The sequence below is a fragment of the Vombatus ursinus genome, unplaced genomic scaffold (genome assembly GCF_900497805.2).
Source record: "Vombatus ursinus unplaced genomic scaffold, bare-nosed wombat genome assembly UNPS02014941.1, whole genome shotgun sequence".
NCBI lineage: Eukaryota > Metazoa > Chordata > Mammalia > Diprotodontia > Vombatidae > Vombatus > Vombatus ursinus.
In genome coordinates this window covers 6,953,589-6,968,203 of record NW_020954719.1, presented here as the reverse complement: position 1 = coordinate 6,968,203, position 14,615 = coordinate 6,953,589, and the positions used below count along the sequence as shown (strand labels likewise).

Here is a 14,615-nt window from a genome sequence, read left to right as displayed (position 1 = left end):
TTTTAAAAGTGTTATTGATCGCTTCGGTTTTTTTTAAAATCACGGTCATTTCTAGATGTGACCTTCCCTTCATTCTCACATTCATTACCCTTTCCCTTGTAACAAAGAAACAAAAATAGTAAAGTAAAACCAACTGACCCATTGAGCTCATCTGAAGCACATGCAACATTTAATATCCACAAGGCCTCAGCTCTCTAATTAAAGGAGCAAGATGCATTTTCTCAACTCTTCTTGGGTCATTATAATTATACAGCATCCAGTTTCATTCTGTTGTTCTTACATTGTTGAAGTTATCATAAATATCATCTTTCTGGTTCTGCTTATTTCACTCTTATCAATTCATAAAGTCTTTCTGTGTTTCTCTTAATCCCTCATACTGTTTCTTACTCAGTAATATTCCGTTACATTTATATACCACAAATTTTTTAGCCATTTCCTAATCAATGGGAACCCCCTTTTGTTTCCAGTTTTTTCTTTCACTTCTTTTAGATTAAAAAGCCCATAAACATGCCAGTGTACATATGAGACAAAGAAGAGATTTGGGGAAAATATTCATTCTAAAGTTTTCTAAATATAAGTGGAAAGTAAAGCTAAATTATAAACAAGGCCTAGTACCAGGGGTGGAGAATCTGTGGCTGTGAGGCCACATGTAGCCCTCTAGGTCCTCAAGTGTGGCCCTTTGAATCCAAACTTCACAGAACAAATCCTTTAATAACAATTTAAGCCTAGTAAAAAAAAACTGCATCATTTGCATACAGTTAAATACAAACATCAGTCAGACACTAGATAAAGAGTTGTCAAACACACGATACATGGCCTGAAAGCCACATGCAGTCCACAACAGTCCCAAGTAAGGCCTAAATCAGAATGAAATGTAACTGGGAAATATTTCAACAAAATAAATAAAAATACTGTAAAACATAGATAATATTACATTTTAAAACTAAGCACCACCAATATAGCAAGAGAAAGAAATTAAAGTCATAAAGATAAGTAAAGAAGATTTAAAACTATCCCTATTTGCTGAGGATATGATGATTTATTTGAAAAATCCTAGGGAATAAGCAAAGATACTAATTAAGACCACTCAGGAAAGTTGCAGACTACAAAACAAAATCCTCTAAGATCAACAGCATTTCTATATAATAATAACAAACCCTAACAAGCAATAATAGGAAAATCCCATTCCAAGTAATTACAAAATGCATAAAGTATCCGGGGGTCAACCTACTGAAGGACACAAAAGACTTATATGGATTCAGTTACATGATGCTCCTTATTGAAATAATAAACTTAAATAGTTAGAGGAATATTCAATGTTCGTGGTTAGACCGTGCCAATGTAATAAAAATGACAATACCACCAAAATTAATTTATACTTTTAATGCTATACCAATCAAATCAGCAAAGGGATTCTTTCTATAACTTGATAACCAATAATAAAATTAATTTGAAAAAATAAAAGATCTAGAAAATCAAGGGAAATGATAAAAAGAAGTAGGGAAGTAGGAGAGATAGTACTTCTAGACCTCAAACTATATTAAAACGCAGCAGTATTCAACAACCAACTGGTATTGGGCTAAAGAATAAAGACAGAGAGATCAATGGAAAAGACTAGACAAGGGAAAATTCAGAAACAATAGAACTCAATAACCCAGTGTTTGACAAAGCGAAAAACATAAGTTACCTAGGGAAAAACTCCTTATTTCATAAAAACTGCTGGGAAAACTGGAAAGCATTCTGGCAGAAATTAGGCTTAGAACAACTATATTCCTCAATATATTCTAAAGATATGACACCCTAATATAGAAGATCATACTATAAAAAAATCAGAAGAGAAACAGACTATATCTCTCTCACAACTATGGGTGGGAGATGTATTCTTAATCAAATAAGAGAGGCAACTACAAAAGACCATGCAAGGCTTCTTCACAGACAAAATTAATGCATGCAGAATAAGAAGAGAAGTGGCTAAATAGGAAAAAAATCTTCATATTAAATTTCCCTCATAAGGAGTTGGTATCCAAAAGATATCAACAATTAATAAATACACATAAGACTAATTAACCATTCCCCAACAGATAAGTGGTCAAAGGATATGAACAAACAATTCTCAAAAGAATTGCAAATTATTCACAACCACATGAGAGAATGCTCCAAATCACTACTAATAAGAGAAATACAAATTAAAACAACCTTGGGTTTTTACCTCATACCCTGCAAACTGGCAAATATGACAAAAAATGACATCACTCAATGTTGGAGGGACTGTGAAATGATTGGCACTCTAATACATTGTTGGTGGAGCTGTGAAATGATACAACCATTTTGCAAAGAAATTGGAATTATTCAAGTAAAGTGACTAAAATGTCCATACCCTCTGAACCAGAGACTCCATTACTGGGCTTATACTCCAAGAAAGACATTCATAAGAAGGAAGTCCTCATATATTCCAAAATACTTAAAGCAGCACATTTTGTGATAGCTAAGAATTGGAAACAAATTAGATGTCCATCAAATGGGGAATGGCTAAACAAACTGGTACATAAATGTAATGTATTATTACTGAGTTATAAGAAATGATATGATGAATGCAAAGAAGCATGGAAATATCCATATAAATTGATGCAGAGTGAAGTGAGCAGAGTGAAGAAAACAACGTACACAGTAACTGCTACAATGTAAATGGGAAGAACTACACACTAAAAAATTAAAAGTAAATTTAATAAAATTATAAACGTCAAACACGATTTGAATGAGGAGATATGAAAGGATACCCCCAAACTTAACCTTTAGTGGAGGTGGTAGACCTACAGGTGTCATACACTGAACATACTTTTGGACTTTTTCAACATAATGAATAGTTGTGTGTATTTTTTTTCCTCTCTAAAAATACCATTTGTTACATGGAATGGCTCTCTGGAAGGGGAAGATAGATAATTGGGATACTATGGTGATGTAAAAAAAACTATGGTGAAGATATCAACAAAAACTTATTTAAAACAAACAAAAAGCAACAATGGACATGAAGACTTTTTTTTAAAACAGGAAGTCTTGTTAGAACTGATGTGGAATCACCTGATGGTAGAACCAAAGAACAATGATTACAATAACACAGATGAAAACAACACTAAAGGGAAGCTAAATACAGATTAAATGCAATGGCTAGATTTGGTCCTGGAGAAAATGTAACGAAAGATAGAGGTGCAGTGGTAGAGTACAGGTCCATATGTTTGCATAGTTTGGCCTATGTTGTCAGGTGTTGGTTTTGATGAATTGTTTGTTGCAAAGTGGAGTATTCACTTACATATGTGTACATATTAGGAAACAATTGTGAAGAACAAAAAAGGCATCAATATAGAAAAGAAGAAAAATTTAAAAATAACAAAGTTTGCTAATTTCTGATTTAGAGGACTCATAAAAAAATCATAATCCAAGTCTCAGAGCCACATATGCCCTATTCTACAATCATTCCCTAACATTCCTTCTTTCTAATTGATGTCCAAACTTAAGACAGTAGCCCAAACAGCCTCTAGACCACTTTTAACTCTTAAAAGTGGCATTCAACCCTGAGGTAGTATAACAGGAATCCAAATGAGCATTCAACCTTTTTTCCCCTATAAGTACAAAGTGTACTTAGACCATTGGTATGTGTGATCACCTCTGTGATACAATTTAATTTACCAACTCTGAAGCTCAGCAAAGGCTTGCTTCATTTTCTTAATGGAAGAATCCATTTCTTCTTTAACCACAACCCGATACCGTGCAAGAGATACTGTACAACGCTGTAGGTCTTTGACGGATTTTTCAATATTGGAACCTAGGAAAATAAGCAGCAAGAAATGATAGTGAGAGGTCCATAAGTCTCTTGTTTTTTTTGTTTTTTTTGGTAAGGCAATTGGGGTTAAGTGACTTGCCCAAGGTCACACAGCTAGTACGTGTCAAGTGTTTGGTCTGAGGCCAGATTTGAACTCAGGTCCTCCTCACTTCAGGGCCGGTGCTCTATCCACTGAGCCACCTAGTTGCCCCCATAAGTCTCTTGGAAGTGAATCTGGAAACCTAAATATGACAAGTCACAGGGAACTAAGAATCTTTCCCAAATGGTCACCACTTCCCCTCAAAAAGGAAATTTTTTTTGCTGGTGTTTTAATCTGCAGTATGAAAACAAACTACAGATTCTTTAAATGTCCATAATTTTCCCAATCACCCTAAAATGACTGAATTTAGATTGGACAATTTACCAAGTGAATGCTATACTATTAATACTGAAGAGCTGGCTGTACATAAATTTGCCAGGTATGTACGAAAATGAAATAAATATGCCTGAGACATTTTAAAAATAATCTGGTGTATTTAATGATGAGGTTAATGTGCCTACAGAAATACGGTGCAGTGCCATGCTACAGATTTTCTATTTCTATTTAAATTCTTCCTTGTCATAATCTCACTTTTTTTTTAGTGCCTATCTAGATTTCTTTAAGGCTGTGGGCCTACGGAATCTATGTTAATTTGCCTGACTGGTTTTATGTATAAGGAAAAAATCAGTCAGGTATATTATGAATCTCTCTTATTGCAGCATTTGCAGCAGAAGAAGAGAAACTCCATTTAAAAAACAAAACAAAACAGCAAACCAAAAACCAAATCCCTGTCTCATATACATGCATATAAAGATGAGAAAGATTTTGAGCTCCACTGAGCTAGGCCAGGTTAAAGGCCAGATAAGAAAAAGGAAACATTTTTAATTAAAGGAAGGTCTTATAATATGTATATTGCTAGTGCCTTTTTATACTTGGACTCTTAAATGAAGGAGACCAGAAGTGTCAAACACAGGTCACCTTGCAATATTCCTGAATGCAGCGTGAACTAGATTAAAATGCAATGGGGTATATTTAATAAAATTAATAAAAATACAATAGAACATACATAATGTTAATATGTAGTTTTCTAAGTCAATGGGAGGCCAGCTGGGAACATTATATGCACAGTTTGGTGGTCCTTGTTTCTTTTTGAGCTTAATAGACAACTATGCACCAAAATACATGACCATAGTTTACTAATAAAATGTTTCTGTTATGACCTTAGATACTCCCTCCAATTATAGAGACTGAAAAGCATTCATGTCTACCTTTCCTGTGCAACTCTTGTCAACGTCCTCCTATTAAGTTTGCCACTTTCTAAATTTAGGGCTACCTAATGAATTGGGGACTTTCCTCACTTCCTCTTCACATTGTTAGGATACCTGACTGTTCATCTGTTATTTCTCACCCTCACTATGATATTCTTTACTCTTGTTCTTAAAAGTTCCTTATTTGTTATGTGCTATAGCCCATTCACATTTATCATGCACTTTTCTAATACCCTCTTTGAGATACTCATTTTCAGTTCTTCAGTGATTTGTTTTCTATAGCTAACAGCCATTTAATTATACTACCATATTAAATTAAATGATTGGCTGCTTGCTGTAATGCTCCTTGTAGTAAAAAAGGTAAAATAGCCATCACTACTAAATGTTTGCTTCTCAGAAAACATTATCTAAAGCTGGAATCTTAGAGCTAGAGGTCTTAGGTCTATTAAAAGTAGGTAAAATTGGATTTTGAAGAGATTGTAAAGGTCTCTTTAAAACCTGGGCATCACATTGTTATGGCTTTTTACTTTTTGGTCCACCAAAAGATGCAATGTAAATGTAAATGAAATGGCATACCAGCTGAGAAGTCTTTGTAGTAAGGCAAATAAAAGGAACTGCTGAATGTTAACATATAAGACATCCTGGCAGTGGAGCCTGACTGCTTTTCAGAAAAGGGATCACTGTCATTTCAACAAGACTACTATGTGAGGCACCACATCTGAATTGCTGTCATATTCCAACTGCGCACAGGGAGGCAGAGAAAAGAGCCCTAGTAGTTACTAACAGGAAAGAGAGCCAAGTTTGTACTACTAAATATTACTTCTAGGTTACTGAAATCCTATCAGTAGAACCATAAAGGTATTTTCCATCTGTTGCTCAAGGGCATTGTTTTTATCTCCTTCTCATGGAGAGGCTCTGCTTTACCTAGTTTTTTGTTAGTAGAGGAGAGTGGAACATCTTCTATTGTGGAGAAAGATCCCAGACTTGAAAACTGAGTGCCTGGGGTGGGTCTAGACAGAGATTTGGTGGGATTCCTGGATTCATGTTTCAGAGACTGTTGAGAGGTTTGAGTGGCATTCATGCTCAGAGACTTGGACTTAAAATCAGAAACACCATTCTCCAGCACTGACACTGCCAAAGAAAAAGGAGAAAGTTACAACGTCAAGTTTGGGAAAAATTAAGCTAAATTGTTCTAAGAAAAAACAGGAAAGGTCAAAATGTTATGAAAAAAACAATGTCCCTCAAATGGCTGTAAACAAAACGATCTGATTAAAAAGAACAAATATGGGCTCAGGTAGAAATAGTTATTAATTGCTCCTATCCTCCTTTCCCCATTTACCCTGATGAGTGATTCCTTAAAGGAAAAAAGGCAGGTGAATGTAATGCCCTATTTCCAACTACTTTATACCCTTGGCTTTGGGGTAAGGAAGTAAATAAGAGTCAATATGTTACCAGCTCCTTCCAACTTCTATAAGATATCTTGAAAGAAGGGGAAGAGTTTGCATTGAACCAGAATAATAGGAACCACAATTGCTAATTGAAGGTGAGTCCAAATTTGGTTTTTAAAAAGAAAATGAAACCCAAGGAAAATAAGAACTTTTTATGATCATATGATTTAGTAAGGGTGAACTGAAGCACAATTTTCTTCACTTTTTTTTTCATGTATTAATAAAGAAGCAACAAAGGAGAATCTTGGACTCGCTCACATAAAACTTAATTATATTTTTTATTACATTTGCAAATCACTGACAGGAGGGAAAATGTAAGTGAGTTAACAAAGAAGTGATAAAAATTAAACTAATCAATGAAGAATTCAAAGAAGCTTAGAAGACAGAGTAAGCAGATTCAGGACAATATATATACAATAACTACAACAATATGAACAGAAAGAACAAAAGCAGAAACTCAACAGTGTGTTAGCTTAGCCCTGAAGAAGCATATATATAATTCACACTATCTTCTTCTTTAAAGAGGTGGGGGCCTATAGCAAACACCACCAAACTTGGCTGACATGTTGGTTAGTTTTACTAAACTATTAAAAAAAATTTTTTTTTGTTGTTACAAGGGATGGCTCTGTGGGTAGGGGAAGAGGGAGGGAATCTATTTGGAAATGAGGGTGATATAAAAAGTAACATAATCAACAAAAATTTTTAAAAACTAAACCATTCAAAAAGGAATAACACTAGTTCTGAATCCTACTTTTAAGAAAATGGGGTTTATGAAAACTAAGAATGTGATTCAGATGAAAAAGATAATTAGTAGTAACTCACATTCATAAAACGCTCTACGGCTGACAAAATGCCTACCTCAAAACAACCCACTGAGGTAGACGTAATGGAAATGTGATCTATTTCACAGAAAACTGAGCTTAATGAGTTAAATGATTTGACTATGGTCCCATAGCTAGTATCAGAACTTAAATTCAAATTCAACCCTTCTGACTCCATGTTCTGACTCCTACATAATTTTGTCTCAGGGTTACACTCATTTATATGTTCTACACTGTGCATTAAACACAGATGAAAAAGCATGCATGCCTGTATGTGTATGTGTGTGTGTGTGTATGTATGTATGCATACATAAACCTTTTCCTTTATCCCCTTCCCAGCATTATCAGTTTAATCAGCTTTCAAAACTATTTTATTTTAATTGTATTTTACACAACTGCCTCCACCCCCACTATTTGGCAGCGGCATCTAGGTACTAAGTTAATATCATGTGCTATAAAACCAGATTTTTATAAGAAGAGAAGGGAAACGAACGCGAGTTTATTAAGCACCGACTATGTACAAGGCACTGAGGAAGGTACTTTGCAAATATTATCTCATTTAAATTAAACATGGGTAAGTTCTGAAGATGAATAACTGACTTTCTTCTAAGCCTGCATTATTACAAGATGTCCAATAAAACCCTCTTAGTTAAAAAGTTGCAAAGCTAATCAACTGGATTCAATTTATTTAACCACTCCCTCAGCTACTAGCCTGTGTCTTTCAATCAATTCCCATTTAAAAACAAAACAAATGAAAAAATTTCAAATAGCTCACCTGTTCTATCAGACATGCCTGGTGTGCCAGATTCAGAATCTTCCAATTCTCTGGCATCTATTGAAAGTATCTCCAAGCCTTCACTGAGAGAGTCCACAGACTCCGTATCATTAGCTGCACCATTGACATGGTAACCATTAATCCCACCTTTATCCAAAGAAGCTATAGACTGCTCCTCTTGAGTGGATGGCAGCTTATTTGTGTCTGGTAGATTGTTACTTGCTTCTGCTGCAGGTTTTGGTTTGCTTTTCTTCTTTTTGTTCTAAGAGTTGTTAAAGATGGAGTGTGGGAATGGGAAGGAAAAAATACCCCACAACCCAAAGAGAAAGTTTAATTACTAAACCCTTTAGCAACTTATAAACTTAATCAGTAAGCATTTATTAAGTGCTAGACACTAAGCTAGGGGGGACTGTGGACATAAACAAAAAAATTAAAAAGGCTGTGACCTTAAGGAGTTTACATTCTAATGGGGAAATAACACATATGTATGTAAGTAAAAACAGTATATGTACAAAATAATTAAAAAGTACATTGTGAGAGTAGGGGCACAAACAGCTGGGGAGGGGTCAGGAAAGGCTTCATGTAGAAGGTGCCTCTTAAGTATAATTCTGAAGTAAAAAAAAAAAAGATTCTAAGAGGTGGTGGTGAAGAGGGAGGTCATTCCAGGAATATAGAAGAGTCAGTGTAAAGGAATGGAGATGACAGATGGAGTGTAATTTTTGAGGAACAAAGAGAATGTCAGTTTGACTGAACTGTAGAATGCAGAAAGAGAAATAAAGAGTTTGTATTTATAATAAGGCTGGAAAGGTAGACTAGGGTCAGGTGGTGAAGGGTCTTAAAAAACCAAACAGACAAGTTGATATTTGATCTTACAGGCAGCAGGGGGAGTCAATGGAGTTTACTGAATAGCAATATGACACAGTCAGATGTGCACATTAGGAAAAGCACTTTGGCAGTTGTAGGTAGAGTGAACTGGAGACAGTGGAGACTTGAGTCAGATAGCTGTTACAAGAGTCCAGGAAAGTTTGGTATATGGGTGGGTTTTGGGAAAAGACAATGAATTCTGTTTTGGACGTGTTAAGTTTGAGACAGTAATCAATTAATGATGCTTGTCTGGAGATAGACTAAGTCATAGGTGTTGCAGTCACTGGCATAAAGATACTAATTAAATCTCTGGAAGCTGATCAGGTCACAAACTGAGTAAGAGAATACTGAGAATAGAAGAGGACACAAGATGCCTTTGGAAAACTGAAAATAATTTGTTTTTCTACTTTTAAGGTGCTTAGAATGTAAGCTCTATTGCAAGTAGGGGATACTTCATTTTTTCTACTGCTATCCCCAGCACCTAGTATAGTACCTAACATATAGTAGGTACTTAAGAAATACTTGTTGATTGATTCGTTCAATAAGCTCAAGATGTATTTATTTTCCCCAAAAATATATATGTATATGTGTACACACACACACACACACACACACACACACACACACACAGACTCGATGATATTAATGGGTAACCAGACTATCTTGCCCATCCACATGCAAAAACAGATCCAAAAATTCAGGATATGGAAGTACACAAAGATGTCAATTATCTAGACAGTGAAAGTAAATGTTTAATTAAAAGTATAATGAACCAATTACAATTACAAAAAAAAAACCTACTGACATCAACATTTTAGAACTGAAATTAACTTATCAGGAGCTTATGACCCTTTCATCTATTCTGACCAGTTTCCAAAAGGACCTTTGGTTTCAGGTTGTAAACTGCCCCTTTGATACATAACACTGAAATGCTGAGCATCCCCTGATAAACACCCAATAGGTATAATTCTGAGAGCATTCTCTAGGCACCATTATACAACTATTTAGGTTTTGAGTTCTGGTTCTATGATTTCAGGGTCCACAACACAATGGGTAAGGAGTAGAAGCAGTTGTTTGACCTAAAATTAAAAAAAACAAAAGGAACCTTCTAACTGACCCAGGACACAAATGATTCTGAAAACCACTGGAGAGAGAATTTTCTCTGGAGCAGCTCTGCTTTCCCTGACATGCTCTGCAGTTTCACTTTCTGTCTAAAATCAATAGCCCCTCTGCAAATGCAACACAGTAAAGCTATCTGTTTCTTGTCCTAAACCTTTATGTAGCATTCACATGGATTTGCTACCTATTTTAGACATAGTTGCATCTCCTTGATGGAAGAAAGTGGCCATTATTTAAAATAGGTGAATAGAAAATGTTCATAGAATACATCTTACTAAGTTTTGGTGTATTGTTTTTTGACGATACAGAGATAAAAGCACAATACTAAATTTCATTCAAGTTACCTTTTTCTTGCCTGTTATTGTCCATTCTTTTAGTACTTCACTGGCATTGCCTGCAAGAGGAAAGCAACATTTTTTCCCCATAATTAATCAGGAACTAGTGTCACTATGTCATGCAGTAGTTTGAGAATTTCCAAAAGCTTATAATGGGAAAGGTTAAATTCCAATATGATGTTTGCCTTTGGGAAGCCTGCCTATTGTGACAGAATCACAGAATTTGAGAGCCAGAAGGAACCTCAGCAACCATTTACTCCAACCCACACACAAAAGGAATCTCTGGTGTAACATACTTGACAAGGGGTCATCCAGCTTTGGATTAAGATCTCCGAGAAGAATCCACTGCCTCTCAAGGCAGCCCATTCCACTTTGGAGCAGGTCTAAAAGTTATGAAGTTTTTCCTGACATCAAGCTTAAATCAGACTTTTTCCAGCTTCCATCTACCTACTTCTTCTGGTTCTGCCCTCTGGGGCCAAATAAAACAAATCTAGTCCCTCTGCCACATGATAGCCTTTCAAATACTTAGACAGCTATCATGACCACCATAAGTCTCCCATTTCCTGGTTAAACATGCAGAATGCCTTTAAATGATTCAGACAACTTCTCCTTAAAACTTTTTCCAGAAAACTCTTCTAAGAAAAAAAAAGCCTCATATTATTTATATATTTATGCTTAATAATTAAATAAATTAATAATTGAATATAATATATAATAATAATATAAATATACATCTATTTATTTATATATTAAATCTAATCTCACAAACATGGCCATTGAGGAGAAATATTCACTCTGTATCTTAGAAAAAAAGCAAAGGTTATCTATGCTTCCAGATAGTTTCCACCACATCAGCTTGAAAAGTTTCACATCCCAAGCTCAGCACATGAATTAAATGCTGACTTTAGCTAATTTTCTAACCCATTCTTACAATTTTAGAAAAAGCATAATATAGTTATGTGATATGATAGAAAAGTCTTGTTCATTGGTTTCTGCTAGTGTTTCTCTTGAGGGTTTGGAAAAGAATTTAATTCTAATCTGTTTCAAATGAAGAAACTGAGCACCAAAGAAGGAAGATCATAGCAAATGATATCAAGACCAAATCTGAGTGGTTGCCATAAATTGATGGAGTAATGAATCACGTTCCCATGGTTGCGTACTTGGGAAAATACCTAACCTAATCTCAACACATATGTCACTGTGGCAGTATGGTTTTTTCTTGAATAGCAGTAAAATATATTTTGAGAGAAAGGAATAAATCTTCTTGGAATATCTTAAGGGGCTTAGGGAAGTAAAATGATACTATAATTTATATGAAAAAAGATACTATAGTCTTACGATGAGTTCTGCTAAATGAGCTATGACATATAAGATATCTGAATGAATGTTAAAAAAAAAAGTTTACTTTCACTCTTTAGACTAGCCTTACCCTGCCCCCAAAAAAACCCCTCAAGGAAATTCCTTACCTGGAGTAATTGCATCAGCTTTGTTACTCACCCCTTATCAGCACCTCAGTACCCTTTCCCCTCAGATTGGAGGCAGACCAAAGGACTCCTCCCAAAGCTTCCATTAAAGATGGTTCCCAAGGCAGTCATCTTTTCCTTTCCCACCAGCTTATACTCCTTTGGGGCACCAAGTACCTACTTCCCCAGCCCCACTCCTCCTACCTTTTGTGTGTGGTCTTCTCCCCTTAGAGAATGCAAGCTCCTTGAGGGTAGGAATTATCTTTCTTTTTTCATATTTGTATCTCCAGCACTTAGCACAGTGTTGGGCCTACAGAAGGAGCTTAATAAATATTTACTGACTGAAGCCCTGCATTATATAGTACACTTAAAAACCGTGAAGGAGGCTTACCTTCCATGAATGCTTGCACTGTTTTGTCCACACAATTATCAAAATGCTGCAAGACTAGGATGATTTCATTGTTACTCCGATTGGGGACTATCGCACGTACTGCATTGATCTGTGAAAAGATGGGAGGTGGTGAGGGACAGCTAGGTGGCACAGTAGATAGAACACTGGACCTGGAGTTAGGAGGACCTGAGTTCAAATCCAGCCTCAGATACTTACTAGCTGTGTGACCATGGGCAAGTCACTTAACCCCAGTTGCCTCAAAAAAAAAAAAAAAAAAAAAAAAAAGATGGAAGTGGTAGTCATTTTACTCATTAACCTTTTAAAATGAATTGCCAAGAGCAATAGTATATTACTTAGGGCACTGGAAAAAAGTGACATTTTTTTCTTAACAATATTTGTCATTCTTTAGCATTAGTCAAAGCACATATTACTATCTCAGCGAAATTTGTGCTGTGTATACACATAGAAGCATAAGGAAATTTAATTTTAAGGAAAAGAAACAAGTAAAATTGCAAGACATAAAAAATACATACCCTCTCCCAAATAAAAGGTATTCAAGTTTATAATCATGTGATACTGAGAGTCAATAACTTTTCTAATTTTCAGAACAAAGGTGAAGTTGAGAAATATTTGCAATGAGCACTGGGAAGGGGGAGGAGTGAGATGAGAAGCATGTTTGCCCAGCTTACCTAGCACACCTTCTTCGTAACAATCTATGAAACATATCAGACTTGGAAAGCCAAGTAAAAATCACCATGGGTCATTTTTCTAGCTCAGGGAAGTTTAGGGAGATAGAGAGGTCTGCAGAAACTTGGGTAGGGGCTGGCAAAGAGAGCTGCGTGACAGCAGTAGACAGAGTGTTCCAGAGTTCAGGGACAGAAAGAGGGTAGAGAAAGTACCAGGGTAGGAAGCATATCCCAGGGGACCCCTGAACTAGCTTTGGGTACAAGAATGGGTGCCATCTCTCAGCTCTGTCACCCACTGCCCAGGTCTGGGGTACAGATCCAGGGCAGAGAGTCTTGGTTTTGAGGATTGGACTGACCTGGCTGTGTATGAGGCACAAAACAAGTTCCAGAAAAGTAGTTGTGCATCTCTAAGCCTAAAAGCAGAGTAGCAGGGACTTAATTCTGTCCTTTCAGAACAAAGGAGAGATGACAATTCAGAGACTCCAAACTTACAGAACCTCCCAGAAGGTTATCTAGCAGTAGTCTACTGAAACTCAATCACTCATAAGGCAACAGACCCAAACCTATGTCAAGAACTTACAGAACTCAAACCTGGAAGGCAGTAAACACACCTCCCTAGATCACACCAATTTAAGAGCACTGAAAACTTACAGGCTCCTGGCTGAGCTGTGAAAGCAGCAGGATGATGTAAAAGGACAGACATCCCTCCCCCCACCTTGAAGTATATAGAATCAGCACTAACATAATGTCCAAAGTCAAGAAATAGCTTGGAAGAATGGGCAAACAAAAAAGAACCAGATCACAAAGAGCCATTATGGTGAGAGGAAAGTTCAAGACAAACACAGAAAGGCTGGGGGTGGAGCCAAGATGGCAGAGGGAAAGCAGTGACTTGCTTGAGTTCTCCCTCAAACCCCTCCAAATATCTATAAAAAATGGCTCTAAACAAATTCTAAAGCAGCAGAACCCACAAAAAAAAAAACTGAGTAAAACAAATTTCCAGCCCACGACAACCTGGATGGCTGATTGGAAAGGTATACTGTGCTGGGCTGGGAGAGGAGCGCAGTTTGGCATGGGCACACAGGCTGCAGCGAAGCTGGAGCAGGCCTCAGAGGAATGAATCGTGGGCAGCTGTGGTGGTTTCCAGACTTCTCAACCCATGAACGCCAAAGACAACTTAGAAGATCAATGGGAAAAGTCTGTAAGTGCAGTGAGAAAAGAAGCTAGGTCTCAGCCACCCCCAGGGCAGTGGTTGCCTCCTGAGTTTCTGGCCCACAGACTGAGAGGGAATTGAGTGGNAAGTGCAGTGAGAAAAGAAGCTAGGTCTCAGCCGCCCCCAGGGCAGTGGTTGCCTCCTGAGTTTCTGGCCCACAGACTGAGAGGGAATTGAGTGGCTGATCAGAGGGGGATTGCAAGGAACTCTTTGCCAGTGCTGAGGCAGGAATCTCTTGCTTTGCTTGTGCTTGCATCTGGGTCACAGTTCTGAGGGGTGGTCCTGGGGTGAGGTGGGGTGCTACAGTGGTGGAGCTGCTTGTGGTGGTGGAGAGGAAACACCTTGCCCCTTATCATAGCACCTTGGAAGAACTGAAAA

The 14,615-nt window shown here is 36.9% G+C and overlaps 1 protein-coding gene across 1 annotated transcript in view; it reads right to left on the bottom strand.

Moving 5' to 3' along the window:
• SPATS2 (spermatogenesis associated serine rich 2) overlaps window positions 1-14,615 on the bottom strand; it is a 134,805-nt gene that overhangs the window by 37,368 nt on the left and 82,822 nt on the right. The window contains exons 5-9 of the mRNA XM_027844435.1: window positions 12,342-12,450; window positions 10,497-10,546; window positions 8,170-8,431; window positions 6,050-6,256; window positions 3,685-3,820 (exon numbers count right to left, since the gene is read on the bottom strand). Coding sequence (XP_027700236.1) covers window positions 3,685-3,820; window positions 6,050-6,256; window positions 8,170-8,431; window positions 10,497-10,546; window positions 12,342-12,450 — 764 coding nt within the window. The remainder of the gene's footprint in view (window positions 1-3,684; window positions 3,821-6,049; window positions 6,257-8,169; window positions 8,432-10,496; window positions 10,547-12,341; window positions 12,451-14,615) is intronic.